Below are 20,789 nucleotides of genomic sequence, written 5' to 3' on the forward strand. Positions count from 1 at the left end.
TGATTTCTTCTTTAAGATGATATTTCAACAATTAGGTCAGTAACCCCAAGAGAAAATGGTCGCTGGATTGTTTTATTACTAAGTAAGGAATGTCAGAAGGAAAACAGAAGACACAATTCCTGTCTCCAAAGAGGTTGTGGGGAAGAAGAGTTGTCTATATGTATATAAATAGAGGTTTATATGCCTGTGTGTTTATAAACAGATTTGCCAGACCAAATGTCCTGTTGCAAACAGTAAAAGTCAACAATAATCAATAATAATCAACATGTACCAGGACACCTCCTTGTGGTCCTGAAACACGTTGTAAGACTGTAACCTGTGTTTGCATACTAGTACATCACTGGCACACTGTGGCAGAGCTGTGGCCACTCCTATCCTCCTAGCTTAGAGAAACTGACAAACACAATCAGCCTATGAGCGTGAAGCCAATGTCTTGCCTTCTGTCTTGTAATGAGCTTTGGTTTACTAGGGAGGTGACGTGTTCTTTCCTCTCTTTATTTTGCCAGTTTTTAGTGCACACATGATTTCTACTCATCTATCACTATTAAACCCTACTCAGGACAGAATCCAAGGAACATAAGCAAATGAAGCTGACATGATGGATAAATTATAGTGCAGGTTCATCTCACGATCTCTAATGGTAAAACTTCGGACACTGTGTGACAGGATGAGTAAAGTAAGACTACAAGATTATCTCATGATCTTTCGTATACTGGGATGCTTTGTGGGAAGCACCTTGCTGAAGGTAGAGTAGTGACTAAATAAATTTTGGCTTCCTTTTCTCATCATCTCCTCTTCCATTGCCTAGATCTTTTTAATGTTCCTTTAAAATGATGCCACACAAATAGTCACCCAATTTCTTGTGTTTAAGGTCAGTCCTACTTAGTAGGAAATTCTATAGGGGAAATATGTGTAGTCATTAAGTTTGGGTTTAGATAAGATACTATTTAGGTTCAAATTCCAGCCTCTTCTGTTATTATTAATTATGAAACTTGCTTGGGAAAATTGCTTTTGTATCTCATGTTCTTCTCATGTAATACATGGATATTGAAAAATTACCTGTACTACAGTGGTGTTAAAAGGATTAGAAAAGGTCAACCATGGGTGCATTTATCATCATGCCTGGCAATATGGCGCCCAATAGGTATAAGCTATGGGTATTATAACATTGTTACAACATAATATGGGTTGGTGTAGAGTAGCTTAGAGAGAGAAATCTTACTGTTTCTTACTGTCCACTTCAACACTTATCGCAGACCACTGACCTCTTTCCTAACTGGACATCTCAAAGCCATGTGTTGGATTTCAGTCATGACCTTCAGCCGTATTTAAACACTTCTTTAGTGCATGAGTTCGTATTCCTGTATTAAGCACCTATCTAGATGCAAATACTGAAATCCTGGGTAAGTTCATTTGGACATGTCTGCTGGCAATGTGAAAGTTCTGAATGACAGTGAAGACTGACTTCTGCCAAAATAAATTTGTGTTGCTTTTATGGTAACGATCTATGGTCTTCCTATACATGTGTGTGTACACACTTATGACAGAATATTGTAGTTCAGTGTTATTTATTAAAATATGTAATTCTGGTAGCTGCTTGATTTATAGATTTCTGCTTTTATGTCTCATTGTTAAACAGGTTTTAAAGTTTTGATTTCACAAAACCAGTGTAAGGAGAAAGACTGGGTTTGGTGGCTGGCAAAATGTAAACAAAATTACATGGGTGATTTGACTAGGGGCAATACTATATGCTGAAAGGAGAGATTGGAAATAGACCTGAGTTTGATCTTGGCTTTATCATTAGTGGCATTTATTTAACTCCTCTAGTCTGTTTCCTAGTTGAAGATTGAGGATAACAACACTTACTCACATGGTGAGCGTGAGGTTTGCATGAAATGATGTGCAGCAAATAGTAAGAACTCAGGTGACTATTTTATTTATTCTTTCCAGAGGAGGGAGATTGGTTGAAAAGTATTTGGGGTCTCCTTGAGCCATACTCATTGGTCAGCTTCTGTAATCTTGAAGTGGATTCTTCATCCCTTCATTGTCATTGCTCATTGATAACAACAAGGAAATAATTGCCAATTGTTTTCAACATTTGTGTCTTACATTTGATGGGTCATGCTAGTAGGGAGAAAACAGACTTAGGATGGTGAAGTGGATGAAGTAAGTTCACTCACACTCCTGAGAAAAGTCAATAGGGAAAACAGAGCCTCAAGTTTTGTGATACTGGAGAGAGGAAAACACCAGCACAGTCTATGAAGCAAGGGTCATGAATTAGAAATGCTGAAATTCTTTCCCGATTCATCCTGTCATCATTTTGTTCCATCTCTTTGCTCTTCTATTCTCTACTATTAAAATTCAGTGCAATAAAATGTGAATGTTTCTTAAAACCCACTTTAAGATAGAAGGGAAAAAAGATGACATTAAAATGCAAAGGAAAGTGATCAAAACCTGCGGAACACATTCATGAATTGAAATGTATGTTCCTTTCTATCATTATGCTAGCACTTTTTTTTTTTTTTTTTGACAATAGAGTTCAGAAATTAAAGGCTTGGCTCTTTAAAATCCACACGACAGGCACCCAAACCTGGGAAGGAAGGCGCCCACGCTTAGGAAAGGGTAGGTGCCCTCAGATTCAGTCAGATCAAAGTTAATGCGCCACCTTCGCTTCAAAGGCTGCCTGGATTCCTTCCGGCGCAGTAGTCAAGACGTTTTGCTGAACGAGACCAGGAAATCCATAGGAGGGCGGGTGAGTTTACATACTGTCCAGTCGTCACTGTCGCTTAGGCACACAAAAGCCTCCTTAGAAACGCAAGCTAGACTAGTAAAAACTTCGTAAAGACAACTAACAACTCTCCGGCGGCGACGGGCAAGGCACTAGCTGCTCTTACCTCTTTGCAAGATGTTGACATTTTCGTCCCCCCAAGTGCGTCTCCAAAGGTGTCTTAGCCGCAGTTGGAGCGCACCTAAGCCTGAAACTAACAACGCTGGGTTCTTCCCCAGCCCCGCGAAGGAGGCGCGAGGGCGAACCCACCAGGCACAAACGCAGGACCTGCCGGCTCTCCAAGGCTGCATTTTGATGCTGGAGAGAGGTATTTCCCTTTTCAAAATGCACCTTGCAAACCTTACACGAACCCGGCTAGGATCCGGGGAAAGAGGAAGAAGAGAAAGAGGAGGAGGAGGAGGATGGCACAGGGAAGCTGGCGGCGGCAGGTCCCGGGGCCGGAGGGACCTGGTGAGGAGGAAGGTCCAGGAGTCTCGCCGCGGTGCTGCCGCTCCTGCTCCCGCTGGTGGCTCTGTCTTCAGGCGTCGCCGCCCGCACCTGCAGAGCGGCCGCGCGGGCTGGGCTGCGGCTGGACGGTAGGGACGCGGAGCTGCACGGAGCGCGCGCGAGGGAGGAGGCCGGGAGTCCGCGGCGGGCGAGGGAGGCGTGGGGCGGCGCAGGCGGGAAGGAGGCGAGAAGGAAGGAGCGGCCGGGGAGCGGCCGGGGCGCGCCGGGGCGGAGAAGGCGGCTGGAGCGAATGTGGGGCCGGCCAGGCAGCGCCGGGCTTTTAACCTGGGCAGCGGGGGCGGGGGAAGGAGCAGCAGGAAAGGGGAGGTGTGTGCCATGGGGGTGGGTGGGGGGAGTTGGCGGCAAATGACATCACGGCAGGTCAGAGAAAAAGGGGTGAGCGGCGGGCGCGGAGAGGAGCAGGGCGTCCGGCAGTAGGAGCGCGAGCCCAGCCTGCCCCGGCAGGCAGCCCGGCGCTCCGAGAGACCATGCAGAAGTCGCCTCTGGAGAAGGCCGGCGTCCTCTCCAAACTTTTTTTCAGGTGAGAGGGTGTTCAGCTGAGCTGCGCAAGCACACGTGCCTACGAAAGAGGAGGGAGAGGATATGGGCAGGGTTCGGGGAGAGAGGACTAGTGTTTTTGTTCTCGGTTCTTAAGAGATGCGCTGTCATGGTTTTGAAAGAAAACGTGGATTTGGAGCAATAAGATGGAAAGCGTTAAGAAGAGATGGAAGAATAAACTGAAGCCCATTGTTGGGGTAGAGCCAAGTCTGCTTGCAACGGAAAGGCAGACTCTTAGACCCAAGTGGGCTACTGTGAAACTGTTTTCTTCGATTTCTCCAAGAAACTTATCGGTGACAAAGCTATTCATAAAGGATTCTTGTTTGCGCCGCCGTTTCCCCCATACATGTTTAATAGAAACTTGTTTTCTTGGCACTCATACCACGTGTCACTCCTGCATGTAGTAGGTGCTCAGAAAACATTTGTTGACTGAATTAAAAAATGGGGGCTGGGGTTGGAAATTATGTGATTAAACAAAGTTTTCGTTGTTAGAATCCCAAGTAAGTCTAACAAGCCTTTGCAGAATTCCATTGTTCTTCCTGTTATGAAGGAAATCAAATCCATTGAAATAGGTATATTCAAAATGCTAATAGTACCTATTATTAATTTAAGAACATCAGAATTTTGCAAAGTGTGAAACCCGGGGAATAGATGCTGAAGTTATAACCAACTGACATGGAAGAGATTGTGCTCCTATCCTTTTTTGCAAATGAACAGCTAGAAAAGCTTGCAAACTCCTTCTAATGAGATTTTTAAAAATAGAGTTTAAATTCAGAGTCTTAGGTGAAGTGTAATTAGATGTAGCGTTTCGTGTTTCAAGTGTTCTTTAGGTACCGCATCTACTTTGTTCCTGTTGCTATACCTGTGTGAGTGAACCAATAGGGGCAGCTCTCTCCCAGGATGCTGCCAGGCTCATAATTCTCCAGTGAATCAGCATGCTAAAGTATTGGAAAAGTCAACTCTGCTACAAATATGCCCATAAATGTGTGTATGAGAAAGTGATTCACAGTCCTCTGAGCTCTGATTCTCTACACGTGCTGCAAACCTGAAACCCAGGTGCAAAGGAGAGGCCATTGGCCCCTGAAGGAGATCTCCTCCTTGTGGATGGGGCAGAAGGACTTTACTCTTTGGAACTGCCTTTCTTATTGATGTTTACAGCACCTTTTATTACTTTGTAAAATTGGCCTGTTTATCTGTTTCCTATTACTTCTAAAATCACATTGCTAATTGGCAATAATTGGAGACTTTTTATCCACAGCACTTTGAGGAACCCAATTGCCAGTCAGTCTAAAAATGCAGTTTTCAGAATGAATATCCCATGGTTAATTCTAAGGACTAAGAGACTTTAAATAGCATATTGTTCATCTTTTCAATTGTTCATCAAACTTTTCAATTTTTATAGATTGGCAAACTTTAGTATAGTTTTAAAAAAGCTGTCAGGTTGATTTGGAAAGAAAATGTATTATAATGGCTATGAAATTTGTTGCGAGCATACTCATTTCTTTTCTCCAAACTATTTTATAATAAGTTGCTCTAAGAATAGGTGTGTTTTTAAAAATTAAGTTCCTACTATTAGAGGAACTGACAATCACCCAGAACTAGTGATTATGAACTTTCTTCAGGACTCTACTGCTAAAGGGCAAAAACCTCACTCTCTGCAATGGGTCAGGCAGTGCCGCTCACTGGTGAGGAGCAGCAGACTTTGGATTCAGATCTTTTGGATTCAAATCCCAGATCTACTGCTTAGTAGCTGTGTGACTTGAGGCAAATCCTGTCACATCTCTGTGTTCATGTGACTTGACCATTCAAACTTAGAGATTGATAGGACTTATGACCCAAGGGTTCTGTGATTGAGAAAATGCATGTTTATGTTAGCCCAGTAAGTGTTAGCTGCTGTTATCATTATAAATTACTACATTTGAACATTCTTTACAGTACCATGTGTCTTGTTTATATAAGGAGTGCAGTTCCTCTTTGCTGAGTATAATTCTGCAGTATAAGTCTGCATACACAATGAATCAGCCTGTATGAGAATTTGGGAAAATTTCATCTAACATGGTCTCACTAAGCATGCAATAAAAAAGTTTTATCCTTATATAATATGTTGTTAAATGTACTGGAATTTAATGTTCTGAATATGATCCCTTCTGTTTCAGAGTCATAAAAGAGTAAAACAATTATGGTCAGGGTTATGGAATATATTAAATAGCTCTTTAATTGTTTAGGTTATATCATTGGAAATCAAATGTTTGAGGAAAAATCCAAAGTACTTTCTTAATTTTACATGAATTTTAAATCAAGTACAAAATTTGGAAGACATCTGAACTATCATAATGCAAATATATGTATATATATATATGCACGCACACATATACATAAAATAACAATATAATGTTACCACAAAAAATTCAGTTTATGAATATGGTAGAAAATAAGTACATTAAGTTGTAGTTTTTAAGAAAAATCTTTACAAAATATGAAGCTGGTTTTAAACTAGATGTGATATTTGCATAGAATTTATGATTTGTATACCAGTTGGTTTGATTTACAAATGTTTATCAGTAAAGATTATGCTTTTTTGATTTGGAACAAATTTTTCCAGTTTCCATTTTGTTATGATTTTTAAAGTAGTGATTTGATTTGTTCTCTATTCTCTCATACCCTGAATTTCCCTCTCTGTCTAGTTGGCTTGTGTATGAAACTATGTATCAGGTGATATAACTTGGTTTTGGTCATAGTATCCAAAAGTTAAGATACCAAAAGTTAAGGTCTATATTGGAGGAGCTATGTATAACCCCACAGAAACCAAGTGTAAATGCTATAGATCTCTTATAAGACTGGGTATCGGACTCTCGCAAAAATTCTACAGATAAGTCTCAAGTAAGACCAGAGAAAAAATCTTAACATCTAGGGTGGAAATTCAGCCAAGGATTGTGAACTGTAAGTTTCAGGTTAATAGTAAGACACTTTAAGACACTTTTGTAATTGTTAAACATAGTAATGAGAGACTTTTAAACAAGTACTCTAGAATTTATACATTAAAATAGATGTGGACACTGAAAATAGCTACCAATGAAAACCATACCCTTGATTGTTTTGCCTTTGAACAAAGTATTTTTTGATCTCTTAATGTGGAATTATCTTTAAAATTTTATATAAATTTCTTCTCGTTAAATGTATAATAATTTCAATTCGTCATAGTCATTTTTAAAAGTTTTAGTATTATTTTTAAATGTCATTCATGTTACCATAGCTTTAATGTTTTAAAAATTTATTTATTTATTTAAAAAGCAGAGATACACACACACGCAGAGGGAGAGAGAGGGAGAGGGTAGGTGAGAGAGATAGACAGAAGAAACAGACATAGATCTCTCATGTACTGGCTCACTACCTAAATGCTGGCAACAGCCAAGGCTGGGAATTCAATCCAGCTCTCCAATCTGGTAGCAGCGACCCAACTACTTGAACCATCACTTGCTGCCTGCCAGGATGTGCATTAACAGGAAGCTGGAATTGGGAGTAGAGCCAGGACTTGAACTCAGGGACTTTGTTATGGAATGTGGGTGTCTCAGGTATTGTCTTAACTGCTAGGCCAGGCATCTTCTCCTGTTTTATTTTTATTTATTTTGAGAGGCAGAGGTGATAGAGAGAGAGAGAAAGAGAGAGAGACAGAGTGAGCTAGAGAGAGAGCTCTCTCATCTGCTTGTTCCCTCCTTAAATGACTACAATGGCTGGGGCTGGACTCAGCTAATCTGGGAGCCAGGAGCTCAGTCCAGATCTTCCATGAGGATGGCAGAGGCCCAATTTCTTGAACCATTGCTGTTGCCTCCCAGAATGTACATTAGGAGGAAGCTGGAGTCAAGAGCTGGAGTGGGTATTGAACCCAGATACTTCAACGTGGGATGTGAGTGTGTTAACCTACATCCTGATTGCTAGGCCAAATATCTCCCGCCATGGTCATTGTTATATACTTGCAGCTTGTGTTAAGTCATGTTGTCCAGACTGATCACTTAAGTCTGCTCCTAAATTATTTTTCCCTATATCTTAACATCAAAATTTTCATCGTAATTTGCCATATTAACAGACAAGTTTTAGTTACTGTGATCCAATAAATTGAATTGCAAACTTTAAAGGCAATTATTCAGAGAAAAGGAAATGCTTTGGGAATTGCAGCATAATTATAATAATTATGTAATGAAAGGTCCATAAAGAGGATAATTTTGAAGAAGACCAAACTTACTTGGCTATACATTATTATGGTGTATTATAAAAAGTCCATTGTAATGATTTTATATTTCTTTTATTGATGTGTTCATAGTGCATGAAGACAGCTGAAATTTTGACTGAGCCATAAATATTTTTTTTTTCAATTTGTTGGAGGTTTTTTGAAAGGTTGTCAATGGAAACCAGTTGGCTACTGAAACAAGGGTCTAGTCTGATCCTGATCAAAATTATCAGTTATCTCAGGGTTGGGTCTCAGGCGAGGTTTAGCTGTCCAAATCAAAAGAAATAGATGCATAAAGCAAAGGCCAATATGAGATGAATAATTCATATTGTGAGATGCCACTACCAAGGGTGCCTGAATACCATGAATCCATTTAGTCAGTCTATGGACAAATGCTCTCTCGTGAAGATGGTCCAGGGTTTCATACCCTGTCTTGGCTTTATTTGCTGTAGGGACTGAGGAGCCCATCTCTGGGATAGTGGCCCCTGTGTCCTAAACACTGGTGCCCAAACACTGACAAATACAGATTCTCTACACCAGTCCTTCTATACTCCTTTCTATCCATCTTCCTTTTGCTGACCATGTTTGTTTTGTTATTACATAGTTCAGAGGTTTTGACTTAGGGTATATGTAAATTTTGTGTGAATTTCTACTGGTTTAACTTACAGTTTTAAAAATATCTCGTACATGATAGTCTATAATTATATATGTATATATAAAATATCTGTATATATAATTACATAATTGTTTCTTACAATTTTGCAAGTTTTAAAAATTGCTCATTGGTTTTGAAGTGTGGCCTGAATAGTTTTTATGTGCTAGTTTAAATTAATAGCCATTTGACTTTCTAGCACTGTTCTTTTCGACTTAAAACACACAGTATATGGTACAGTTTTAATAGTCAACTCCTTGCCAAAGAGAACAGTGGAATCTATTTTTCTTAACTGCTTCATCAATATTTTATGTTTGATGTGACAATAAAAATATCCCTCAGATCCAGCTGATACTCTGGGGAAATCATGATTTTCCATTTATGATTTATGGAAGGAAGTAGGACTTAGAGTGACAGTATTCAATATCTAAATGTTGAAACTTGTTTAAAAGTTCCTTGAATGAACACTGCTATAAAAATATATTATTATTGTTTCACAGGAACCTGTAATTTCACTGTGATAGAGTTACAATATAAGTATAGGATTGCAAAACCATCAGGGAAGGGTGTTAACCATTTAGCATGCAGTTATATGTTGTTTGTCAAAATTTAAAAAACATCTCTGACTCAGTAGCAATTTGGGCCATTTTGATCCACTGATTCCTGACGCATCTTGTGTAGGGCATTTCTCTGGAGCAAAATCCCTGCAAAGCAATGCGGTATAGAGGGGAAAACAGACTATGATAGGGGTCTAGTTGTCTGGGGACACTGACAGAAGGATTACTTTATTAATGTGTCAAGTGCACTGTCCTAGATAAAACAGGACTATTTCAGTTGCTTTGCTTCAGCTCCCCAAGAACCAACTTACCATGTGGTTGTTTCAGTGTGAAATTAGCATTACAAAGTGGCTTCACTTAGAGCTTTGTGACAGCAAAGAGCTTAGGCTCCTTTTAGTAGGAAGCCTGTAAAAAGTCAATTTACTCTTTAGACTGTTTTGTGTAGAGAATTACATTCCTACAGAGCTCTCACAGATCTGGTTCTCACTGCTGTATCCAACGTGCAAGGCTTGTCAGGTTTGCTTGGGAAGCTCCACTAACTTATTGCTGTCTTCTGACCTCAGTGACTATTTCAAATTGTAAAGCCCTGGATGTCAGAGCCTTTTCTAACTTATTCAGTACAATACTCTGTTTCAGACTCTTGAATAGAAGGATGTAATAAATATCTTTGTGCTGATCATTCCAGTGTGATTTCCCCATAGGGAACTATGTGTATTGTAGATGGATGACTTTCCAGCTGTCCTTCATGGTGGCACAAGTCCAATAGTGGGAGTTAAGCAAGCAGCACTGAGGGCAACTTACACCATCAAATTTCCTTGGGTCTCTTATGGCTTAGCCCTTGTGGGACAGCTGGCTTGCCAATTCTCTGTATGATTTGAAGATTTTTGTTGAGATCGTGTAGTTAGGACTCTCAGCCCAGAAACTGTACTCCCATATAATTAGAGGTTGCTCTAAGGAGCTGAGTCGGAGCAGTCCTTCTTTTGTAGGTCATGATTCTGGGCAGCTTAGAGGAGGCCATCATTCATTGATTCACTACCTTCTGCATTCCTTGTGAGGCATTGAAAAGGCAGTGGTATGTAAGATTAGTTGCTGCCTTCTTGGAATGAATTCTCTGACACCCAAGTTCTCAGGGGCTTTATGGAAGTCCTCAGTGGGGGCCCCTAATCCAGTCTAAGGCTGGGCAAGGAAGGCTTGCTGAAGGAAATGTCTCTCCCATTCACACCTAGAGGGGGCTATTCAGTAGGAGGTATCCAGACAAAGAGCATGAACATGAGCTAGGAAACATCTGAACTCAGAAGCAGCCAATGTGCGTAGGACTGGCAGAAAGAGTAAGCATGGCCTTGCAGAGAATTCAGTTTCCTAAGTTCATCCTGAAAACCTGCCATAGGGATTGTGGGAAATGGGTCTGGAAACCCTAGCAAGGGCTTGGAAAACTTTGAGCATTTTATTATTTTTTAAAAAAATGATTTATTCATTTATTTGAAAGGCAGAGTGTGTATGGGGGAGGGAGAGAGAGAGATTGAGAGAGATATAAAGATCTATCTGCTGGTTTACTCTCCAAATGGCTGCAACAGCCTGGGCTGGGTCAGGCAGAAGCCAGAAGCCAACAACTGGTCTCCCCAGTGATAGGAACTCAAATACTTGAGCCATCTTCTGCTGCTTCCAAAGCACCATTAGCAGGGAACTGGATCAGAAGTGGAGTAGTGGGGATTCCAGCTGGCACTCCAACATGGGATGCACTTGTCCCGAGCAGCAGCTTAACCCATTGTGCCGCACCACGTGTCTCTTTGAGTTTTATCATAATGGAAGTAAAAACCCTTGCATTTTTAGCAGGCAAATGACATGACCAATCAAGAAACTGTTGCAGTTTTGCAAAAGAAAAGATAAACTTATGGAGTAGCAGTAGTGATGGAGAGAGAGATGGATCTGATATGAACAGGTTTAGGAACTGATTGGAGATGGAGGGTGCAAAGGGTGACATATTGACCTGCTGATTGGGCTACATGGCTGATGGTGGTGCAGCTTCTGGAGGGAGAAAATGCCATTGGAGAAGAAGGGCCAGGATGGGGTTGGCAGCCTATGCAGGTCCTCTAGGGCTCTTCAAAATACAAAAGGAAACGACATGTGTGGCTCAAGGTCAGGTAATATGATTATTTGAAAATATATTTAAGTGATTTAGAGCTTAGTCTTAGGTAAGAGATATTAAGGAGATGACAGCAAGAATTCTAAATACTTCCTTCATACAATTCCAGTCAAGGCCGGGGTGGCAACCAGGGAAATACTGAAGTGCATTGTTTGACCTTGTTGTGGGACAGTGTGACTCAAGAGAGTCAGAAAGACTAAGCTGTCTTCCAGGGATGACAATGGCTAAATTCTACCTAGAGCCATCCTGAACTCCCTCTGACCAACCTGCCAGCTACTACCTCTTCCGCTCTGACCTCCACCCTCCCTCCACCCATAATTTCCCCACCCATAACTTTCCTCCTTTTTGCATTGGTTTGCATATCATTGGACGCAACATATACGAGAGACCATGGACCTTTGAGAACGTCTTCAGATGTTGTTTTCAGTTAGAACAATTAAGAGCACACAATCATGTGTGCTTGACCTAAAATCATGACTTTTTTGGTGCTAAAAAGATTTTCAATATTTTTGAAAAGATAATGTATCCTTGCTTCGTGTTAAAATTGAATCTTTTTAAACACACAAATTCTCGTTTTTCGCAGTGTCTACAGAAAAGCACTTACCTTCTGTCTGACTTCATGGCTATTCCTAAGTGCCAAATGAACACTAAGACTCCAGGGAAGAACCTAGAATTTCATGTGGTAGCAGTCAGACGTGCAGTCTTGTGCTTCTTAATGACAGGGACCTGTTCTGAGAAATGTGTCAATAGCCGATAGGTAATTTTGTTGTTATATGAACATCACGGAGTACATTTAAACCATCTAAGATGGCTGTGATGTCTCCAGGTGATTATGGGACCACTGTCCTAGATTCAGTCTCTTATTGACCAAAACATTGTTACACAGTGTAGGATTGCACGTGAAAATCAAGTGTAAGAAGCGGCAACCTGGAGGTGATGACAGCTGTGTTTAGTGGAGATTCAAGGACCAGGTCTTGGAATCTAGCATTGGTTACAGGAGCAACAAGGAAATGAAACCCATGCTAGTGGGGGTGAGCAAAGTATTCTAGAGGCAGAAGCATAGAGAAACTGTGTAGGAAGCTTTGCTTGCCCAATATGTTTATTTTAAACATCTCCATGAATTCCAGAAAAAGAAACAACAGTAACACAGAAGCATTGATTTTAAAACCAAAATCCATTGTTACATTTTTCTGTAAAGGCCACATGGCTTCTGCACTTTAGTGGGAAAGCAGTAGTAAATATTTTTCACTTTGTGGGCTACATGGTCTTTTCCACTATAGTGGGAAAGCAGCCATGGACAATATGGAAACAAATGGGAATGAATGAGTGTGTTCCAATATTCATGGACACCAAAATTTGAATTTCAAATCATGAAACCTTCTTTTTTTGTTTAAATTCTATTGCAATAAGCTTCAAAATGATGATTTAAAAATTCCTTAGGTTTTTTTTTTTTTTTTTTTTGAGAGAGAGAATGGAGAGAGAGGGAGGAGAGGGAGAGAGCTCCCATTTGCTGGTTCATTCCCCAAATGCCCACAGTGGCTGGCACTAGGCCTGGCTGCAGCTGCTAACCAGGATCACTATCCAAGTCTCCCATGCAGGTAGTATGGACATAACTTCTTGAGGTGTCACCTGCTGCCTTCTAGAGACAGCTTTAATATGAAGCTGGAGTCAGGAGCAGAGCTGGGAATAAACCCAGGTAGATCAGTACAGGATGCAGGTGTTTTAATTGGCCTCTTAACAACTGGGCCAAATGTCTACTCCAAAAATTCTTAGTTCAACATAAAAAAACTAGAAAAAAAACATTTTAAGGCTCACATATAATTAACATTACTTTATTCATTAATTTTAGTTAATAGTTTATTCATTAATTTTCAAAGGAAGTGAAACATTTGGATGTGAAAAATGGACTTTTCAGAAGAAGAAAATGGCAGCTTAATGGCTAGATAGTTTTGCAGAGGTGTTTTTGACTTATAAGAATCTACTGACCATTTTTTCCCTCTTTTTTTTTTTTTTTGCATACACATCTTTCAATATATTCTGCCATGCAGAGGCTCTATCTTATCTCCCTTTTAGTAACCAGCAAATCTGTCTGAGTCCCTGGTACACAGTAAGCCTTTAAAATATACCTGTTGGTTAGAACTTGAGTAATTCAGTTAGGCTGTGCTTGTAAATATGGCGTTTTTCTTACTAATAAGCATTAATGTTATCCAGGTTTGTGTCTTCTCTTTAAAAAAATTTTATTCAAAAGGCAGAGAGGCAGGGACAGACAGATGGACAAAACACTGTCTTGTGCTGGTTCACTCCCCAAATACCCACAATGACCAGCCATGGGCAGGGCTGAAACCTGGAGCCAGGAACTCAATCCAGGTCTCCTGTATGGGTGGCAAGGACTTAATTACTTGAGCCGCCACTGCTGCCTCCCAAGGTCTGCATTGGCAGGAAGCTGGAATCAGGAGCTGGAGCCAGGAATTGAATACAGGTACTCTGATATGCAATGCAGACATCTTAACCGGCATCCAACTGCTGGGTCAAATGTCTATTCCTAGAAAAATTTCTATACAGTATCATTGCCCATTTTCAAATTGGGTTATCTGATTTTTATGTTTTTGCTATTGAGTAGTGTGAGTTCCTTATATTTTTTGGATATTAAGCTCTTATCAGATATATGCCAATAAGAGAGGAAAACATTGCGTGATCTCACATATGTGTGGATTCTAAATTAAACTAAATATACAGAAACAGAAAGTGGGGCCATTGTTACTAGGGATGAGGCAGGAGATAGATGAGGAAATGTATGTCAAAGGGTGCAAACTTGCGATTATGTGGTCTGGATGATTCTAGAGAACTGATACTCGGTGTGAGGACTATACTTAATAGTATTGCGTTGTATTGAAAAGTTGCACAAAGAGTAGATTTTAGGTGCTCTGATCACCATAAAAGATGAGGTAATCAATATGTTAATTAAATGTAATAGTCTAATTTTTGAATTAAAAATTTATTTTAACAAATTGTTTTCTGAAGTACAACATAGATGAGGAATATTTTTCTTCCCTTTTCTTATATTGTTCATTGGACTTTCTAATAAAATTCTAGCTTAAGTTAGAACACTAATATTTCTCTACAGATCAATAGTAGCCAAATTGCTATAGATGGGCTTTCCTCTCTGAGGTAGTTTTATCTTCAAATTTTTTGTGAACATTCAGGGTGACTGACAATTTAATTCTAAGCCAAACAGTTAAAGTGATTATTTTAAAATTTCTTTGTAAATGTATGTATCACAACTTACTCTTATTTTTGAAAAAAGGACCTTCAATTATTTTATTTTAGTCTTGAACCTCTGAACACATTGTATCAAAAAATTAAGTAGGCTGATCAAGTTTGTACTACTAAAAGAACTTCTACATTTCAGCTCTAAGGTAGATTTTCGTGTCTAGAAGCTCATGATATTTTCTGGTTCATTTCAGCTGGTAACTGAGAAGTATTCTCTACTACTCTTAAAGTCAATATATAATATATACAAGAAACTTGTATATATAGACTCTTTTTTTTTTTTATTTGACAGGTAGAGTTAGACAGTGAGAGAGAGAGAGAGAAAGGTCTTCCTTCCGCTGGTTCACTCCCCAAATGGCTGCTACGGCCAGCGCAGCGCCAATCTGAGACCTCTGGAGCCAGGTGCCTCCTCCTGGTCTCTCATGCAGGTGCAGGTGCTCAAGCACTTGAGCCATCCTCCACTGCACTCCCGGGCCACAGCAGAGAGCTGGACTGGAAGAGGAGCAACAGGGACTAGAACCTGGCGCCCACATGGGATGCTGGCACTGCAGGTGGAGGATTAACAAAGTGAGCCATGGTGCTGGCCCATGTATATACTTTTTTTTTTTTTTTTGATAGGCAGAGTGGTCAGTGAGAGAGAGAGATAGAGAGAAAGGTCTTCCTTTGCTGTTGGTTCACCCCCCAATGGCCGCCGCGCCGACGCACTGCGCTGATCTGATGGCAGGAGCCAGGTACTTATCCTGGTCTCCCATGGGGTGCAGGGCCCAAGGACTAGGGCCATCCTCCACTGCACTCCCTGGCCACAGCAGAGAGCTGGCCTGGAAGAGGGGCAACTGGGACAGAATCCGGTGCCCTGACCAGTACTAGAACCCGGTGTGCCAGCGCCGCAAGGCGGAGGATTAGCCTAGTGAGCCGCAGCGCCGGCCTATATATACTCTTTAACTTCAGAAAGTTTGTGGGAAAATGGCATTGAAAAATGAAATTTTTTTGGGTGAAAAAAACGGTATAAATGCAAATTTTTATTATAATACACAGTTTCCATGAACTTTTTGAAGAACTCTCATATTTATATGGATGTGTATATGAAAACTCTGGAAGTGAATGGGTTGATCCCTGTGGGATTGATTGGATTATGTAGCTAATATAGAACAACATCATTAATACCATTAGATATGAGGCATTTACATAAATTAGTTAAGTCAGGGTATAAATATATAACTACAATGAGATCTGATATTTTGCTTCCTGTATTATGATTTTCTAAAGCTGCTATTAAAGCCCAAAGGTAGCAATCCCAATAACATCCGAACTAAGTTTTTTTTTTGTTTTTTTTTGTGTTTTTTTTTTTTTTTTTGACAGGCAGAGTGGACAGTGAGAGAGAGAGAGACAGAGAGAATGGTCTTCCTTTGCCGTTGGTTCACCCTCCAATGGCCGCCGCGGCCGGCGCACCACACTGATCCGATGGCAGGAGCCAGGTGCTTCTCCTGGTCTCCCATGGGGTGCAGGGCCCAAGCACTTGGGCCATACTCCACTGCCTTCCTGGGCCACAGCAGAGAGCTGGCCTGGAAGAGGGGCAACCGGGACAGAATCTGGTGCCCCGACCGGGACTAGAACCCGGTGTGCCAGCTCTGCAAGGTGGAGGATTATCCTATTGAGCCGTGGCGCCGGTACCCCGAACTAAGTTTTATACATTGCAATTTTAGTAGCCAGAAAGACAACCACTACAATATGAACTTGCTAGTGTAAAAGTATTAATTTTGAAATACAATGTGGTTTTTATTTATTTATTCATTCACTCATCCATGCACGCTATGTATATGTTCTTATTCAGCATAAATATTGAGCCCTTGATACTTGTGAAAACTTGGTATAGCGTTTGTGCAGACACTTTCAGAATGAGATCCTGGTCCATGGTCCTGATTTAAAAAACTAATGGGTCGAAGATGAAAAGATTATCAGTAATTTATTTGTTTAAGGAATCTCCATTCTTTATACCATTAATAAAAAATGGGAAAATGTACTAAAGATCTGAGGACCAAAGATAGTGTTTGACAGAATAAATATAAAATTATGAGTATCGAGGTGATTCCCTCTTCTAGTTCTGTTAACCTCTTCTCCCTACATCCCTCTTTAAAAACCTTAGAGTCCAAGGAAGAGAACTGTGAAAGTTCACTCTTCAGTAAGTTAACAATAGAAACGGAAATAATTCAACTTGCCAAAGAATTGCAAGTTTTCTCTAGGAAGTTCTTGAAGTCTGCAATTTTGCATTCTATAATAAACTCCTAACGTTTATTAAGCACTTTTTGCATCTCAATGAATTCTTAAAACACTTCTAGATGCAGTCTATATATAGGAAATATGTGGTTTAGAAAGGTTAGAGTATATACAAGTCAGGACATGAACTTGGATTGGTTTAAGTCTAGAAATCTATTCTTAACCAGCATACCATGCTATCCACAAACCTAGACTGGAATTGCTGATATAAATAATTTTTGCTTAATTTCATATTTAAATTTTAAACATTTTCTTGTACCTGCAACTTATGGTTCGAACACAATCATAATAAATACTGTTTAAGTAAGTATTAGATTTAGTTTTTCTTGGAAAGGCCAGAATAATGCTCTCTGCTTAATCACTGTTATTGCTTTGCATCGGTCCATGTGATAAGTTATTTTATGGTGGGGGGAAGGGTGGGTGTTGTTTTAGGGTAATGAGATCTTTAAAATCTTAAATGTCTAGTTGAAGAATGAAAGATGTGGTTAGTCAAAAGCATGACAGTAGCCAAACATTGTCACATAGGAACAGCTCAGTTGCAAAGGACTTGACCTTAATTGTACTTATCCTGAGTGTTCCATCTAGGTTTGAGCCATCACCTTTCATTGTTTTTCAGATTTCCATATCTGCCTGTCTATCATTTTCTACTCTTTTTCTGAAGACCTTTCTGCTCTTCTATCTTTATTACTAAGGTCTGGGTATGATTTGAGTGTGTCCTCGCAACTTCATGTTTGAAATTTAATACTTTACTGTGAGGATTTAAGAGGATGAATGACAGGCATTTGACCTAGTGGTTAAGGTAAAGAGACAGGTCAGGATGCCCACATCTGCATCAGAGTGCCTGGGTTTGAGCCTGACCCCTGCTCCTGACTCCAGCTTCTTGTGAATGCAGGCCTTGTGATGGCTCAATTAACTGGGTCTCTACCACTCATGTGGGAGACCTGGATTGGCTTCAGTCCCTGACCTGGGGCCATTGTGGGCATTTGGGTAGTAAATCAGCAGATCGGAGCTCGCTCTTTCCTTCTCTCTCTCTCTCTCTTTCTGGCTTTTTGCCTGTCAAATAAATTTTAAAAACAGAAACCAAAAATCTAATATATACTTTTATCAGTGTATCCTAAAATTCAAATAAACTCTTCCTTGGAATGTCTGTACAAACCATTAGAGGTGACAATAAATGACAATACCCTCTCCATAAATATAAAGATACAGTTAACTCCTGCTTCAAAATAAAAGCTAAAGTGATTATATAGCATTTATGTGGTACTCATATTTTCTTAGTCATACATGCTTATGTTTTTCACAATGTTAATTTTCTGTAGTTGAAATACCTCTTGTAATTGATGTAAATAACAAAAGTGTAAGCTCTCAGGCCCAGCAATAAATTTCAGTATAGGAACTTAGCAGTGGTACATAAAAGCTGTATGTTCAGTGGAGTTTTCTTGTGTGGGCTGCCCCCTTCATGTTTGACTTCTAACTTCAGTTGCATGTGCTGTTTGGTATTTATTGGGAAAGACTACTCTGTGATCTAGTTTTGAAAGGAACAGGTAATATTTAGTCTGAAGTTTGTCTGGCGTTCCAGGCAATGTAATTACAGTAGAGCTTGCCCACCTCAGCACTTCATTATGCCTTGAAATTATACTGCTTGTCTACAGGTGAAGGTGTTTTGGATGCAGCTTGTCACTGTAACCCTATTCATAGCTCTGAAAGGCCAAGAGCGAATCTGGAGTGTATTTTTGACCTATAGGTGAAGAAGGCTAAGACTAAACCTTTAAAATGTGATTCTAAAGAGGAAAGTGATATAAGTAATTGCATGAATAAGTATGTAATGTTGTTGATTTTTAATAACTGTGCATAGTGAAGATAGTATTTCTTTTTGGACAGGCTAGTGTTAAGTTAATGGTGAGTCTTATAATCAAAGTCACCTTACAGTGACTAAGGATGAAAAGTATAATAAAATCCAGATGATATCAATATTTCTGTTTGCTGTGATGAGATCTTGGATGCACAGGTGAACTGAGCTTGGCCCATGTGTCTATAGTGACGTGTTCACTCATACAATGCAGAGATAAGCGGTTTCAGGTCATAATAGTTTTAAATATGTGCAAAGAAGAATCAGGGAAGCTTTCCTACAGATTAGGTGCTTAACCAGCTAACCTGAAAACAATAACAGAGGCATCCTGTGTGCTAAAACTGGCCTGTAACATATTAGAGAATGTGTCATATTTCTATCCTTCCTTTTGAGATAATAAGATATATGGACATTTCAAATAAAAAATTAGTGCATTCCGGGAAGTATTGCTAGGACAGGAGGTGTGGGGGCTCACAGTTGGAAAGCCGCTGAACTGGTTTCTCCCAAGTTGGTTGTTTCTGACCTTTCTTTGGTTCCCTCTTTACACCTGCCTGTACATTGTTCTTTGTCTCTATCCTCACTCTCACTTATAAGCAATATGAGGGTACTTCAGAAAGTTTGTGGCAAGATGGGATTAAAAGATAAGTTTATTCTGGTGCAAAAATTTTTTTTTGACAATCCATGCATAGAGAAGTCTTCAGAAAGTTCATGGAAAGTGCATATTATGAACAAAAACAATGCATATATTTCAAATTAAACTTCTCTTTCAGATCCATTTTGTACCTTCCTATATAGCGGAAGAAGCATGCACTTTGGAATCAGTCTTGCCTGGAATTCTGACTCTGTGACTTATTAACAATGTGTTCTTAGGCAATTCTTTTAATCCCTCTGTACCTCAGTTACTCTCAGCCACAGTGACTTATCCTCATCTTAACACAGCATGGCTTTATCATGCTATCTGACAAGCGTTGAGTGTTTACTTTGTGTATTAGTCAGGGTTGTCCAAAGAAACAGAACCAATAGTAAATATAATATGATTTCTTATAAGGATTTGGCTCACATGATCCTGAAGTTTGGCAAGTCTGAAATTGGCAGGGCTTCCTGGCAGGCTGGAGACTGGGAGAGCTAACATTTTCACTTCGAGTTTGAAGGCATCTTCTGGGGAATTCTCTTGCTCAGGAGGCTGGTCTTGTTCTGGTCAACTTTTCATCTGATTGGATGAAGCCCACCTACATTAGGGAGGATGGTCTGCTTTACTCAAGTTCACTGATTTAAATGTCAGTTTTATCCCCAAACTCCCTCCCCATTGACACATAAAATTAGCCATCCCATCTGTAAGCACTTGTTATGCATTAAATGACAGCAAATAATGCCAAACACAGAGTGGCTCTTTAATAACTGGTAAACACTATTAGCAGCTGCAGCAGCATTACTACAGCTACCAGTTGTTGATCTTTCTGTCCAAGCTCCAAGAAAGCATCTTTTCTCTCCTGTGAACTAGACCCAGTACCTCCTCCAATTTATGGAGCTCACACTCCCCCAGAGGCCCCTGCCTAGTTCCTTGCTGCCAGCCTTTGCTTTGCCATTGACCGGCATCCTCAATGTTTGAACTTATTTTAAATATCCAGAGCCCACCTTTATTTATTTGTTCCTCTGGGTACCTTATTCTAACATGGACATTCCTTATTGCTTAGGGCCTGTGTGTTACTTTCTAGGGCTGCCATAGCAAAGTGCAATGAAGGAAATTTATTGCCTTGCAGTTCTAGAGCCTGGAAGTCCAAGATCAAGGTGTTGGCAGGTGTGTTTCCTCTGAAGGCTTTGAGTGAGACTATGTTGCATGCCTTTCCCCTAGCTTCTGAGGCTCTGCTGGCAGTGGTTGGTATTTAACTTGCTGTGATGTCACCCATGGAATTCTCTGTGTACCTCTCCCTGTGTCCAGAGCTCCCCTCTTAACCAGACACCAGTCACATTGATTAGAGCCAATTCA

At 40.2% G+C, this 20,789-nt stretch overlaps 1 protein-coding gene across 9 annotated transcripts in view; it reads left to right on the forward strand.

Annotated features, from left to right (window-relative positions):
• CFTR (CF transmembrane conductance regulator) overlaps nt 1-20,789 on the forward strand; it is a 260,245-nt gene that overhangs the window by 45,424 nt on the left and 194,032 nt on the right. For 2 of the 9 annotated variants that reach the window (XM_051847972.2, XM_070069813.1), the window contains exon 1: nt 3,103-3,363. The exons of 6 other annotated variants lie outside the window; for them this stretch is intronic. In XM_051847972.2, the coding sequence (XP_051703932.2) occupies nt 3,113-3,363 (251 nt within the window). In that variant the 5' untranslated portion in view covers nt 3,103-3,112. 9 annotated transcript variants of the gene reach the window in all.

Source organism: Oryctolagus cuniculus, chromosome 3 (assembly GCF_964237555.1).
Source record: "Oryctolagus cuniculus chromosome 3, mOryCun1.1, whole genome shotgun sequence".
Classification (NCBI taxonomy): domain Eukaryota; kingdom Metazoa; phylum Chordata; class Mammalia; order Lagomorpha; family Leporidae; genus Oryctolagus; species Oryctolagus cuniculus.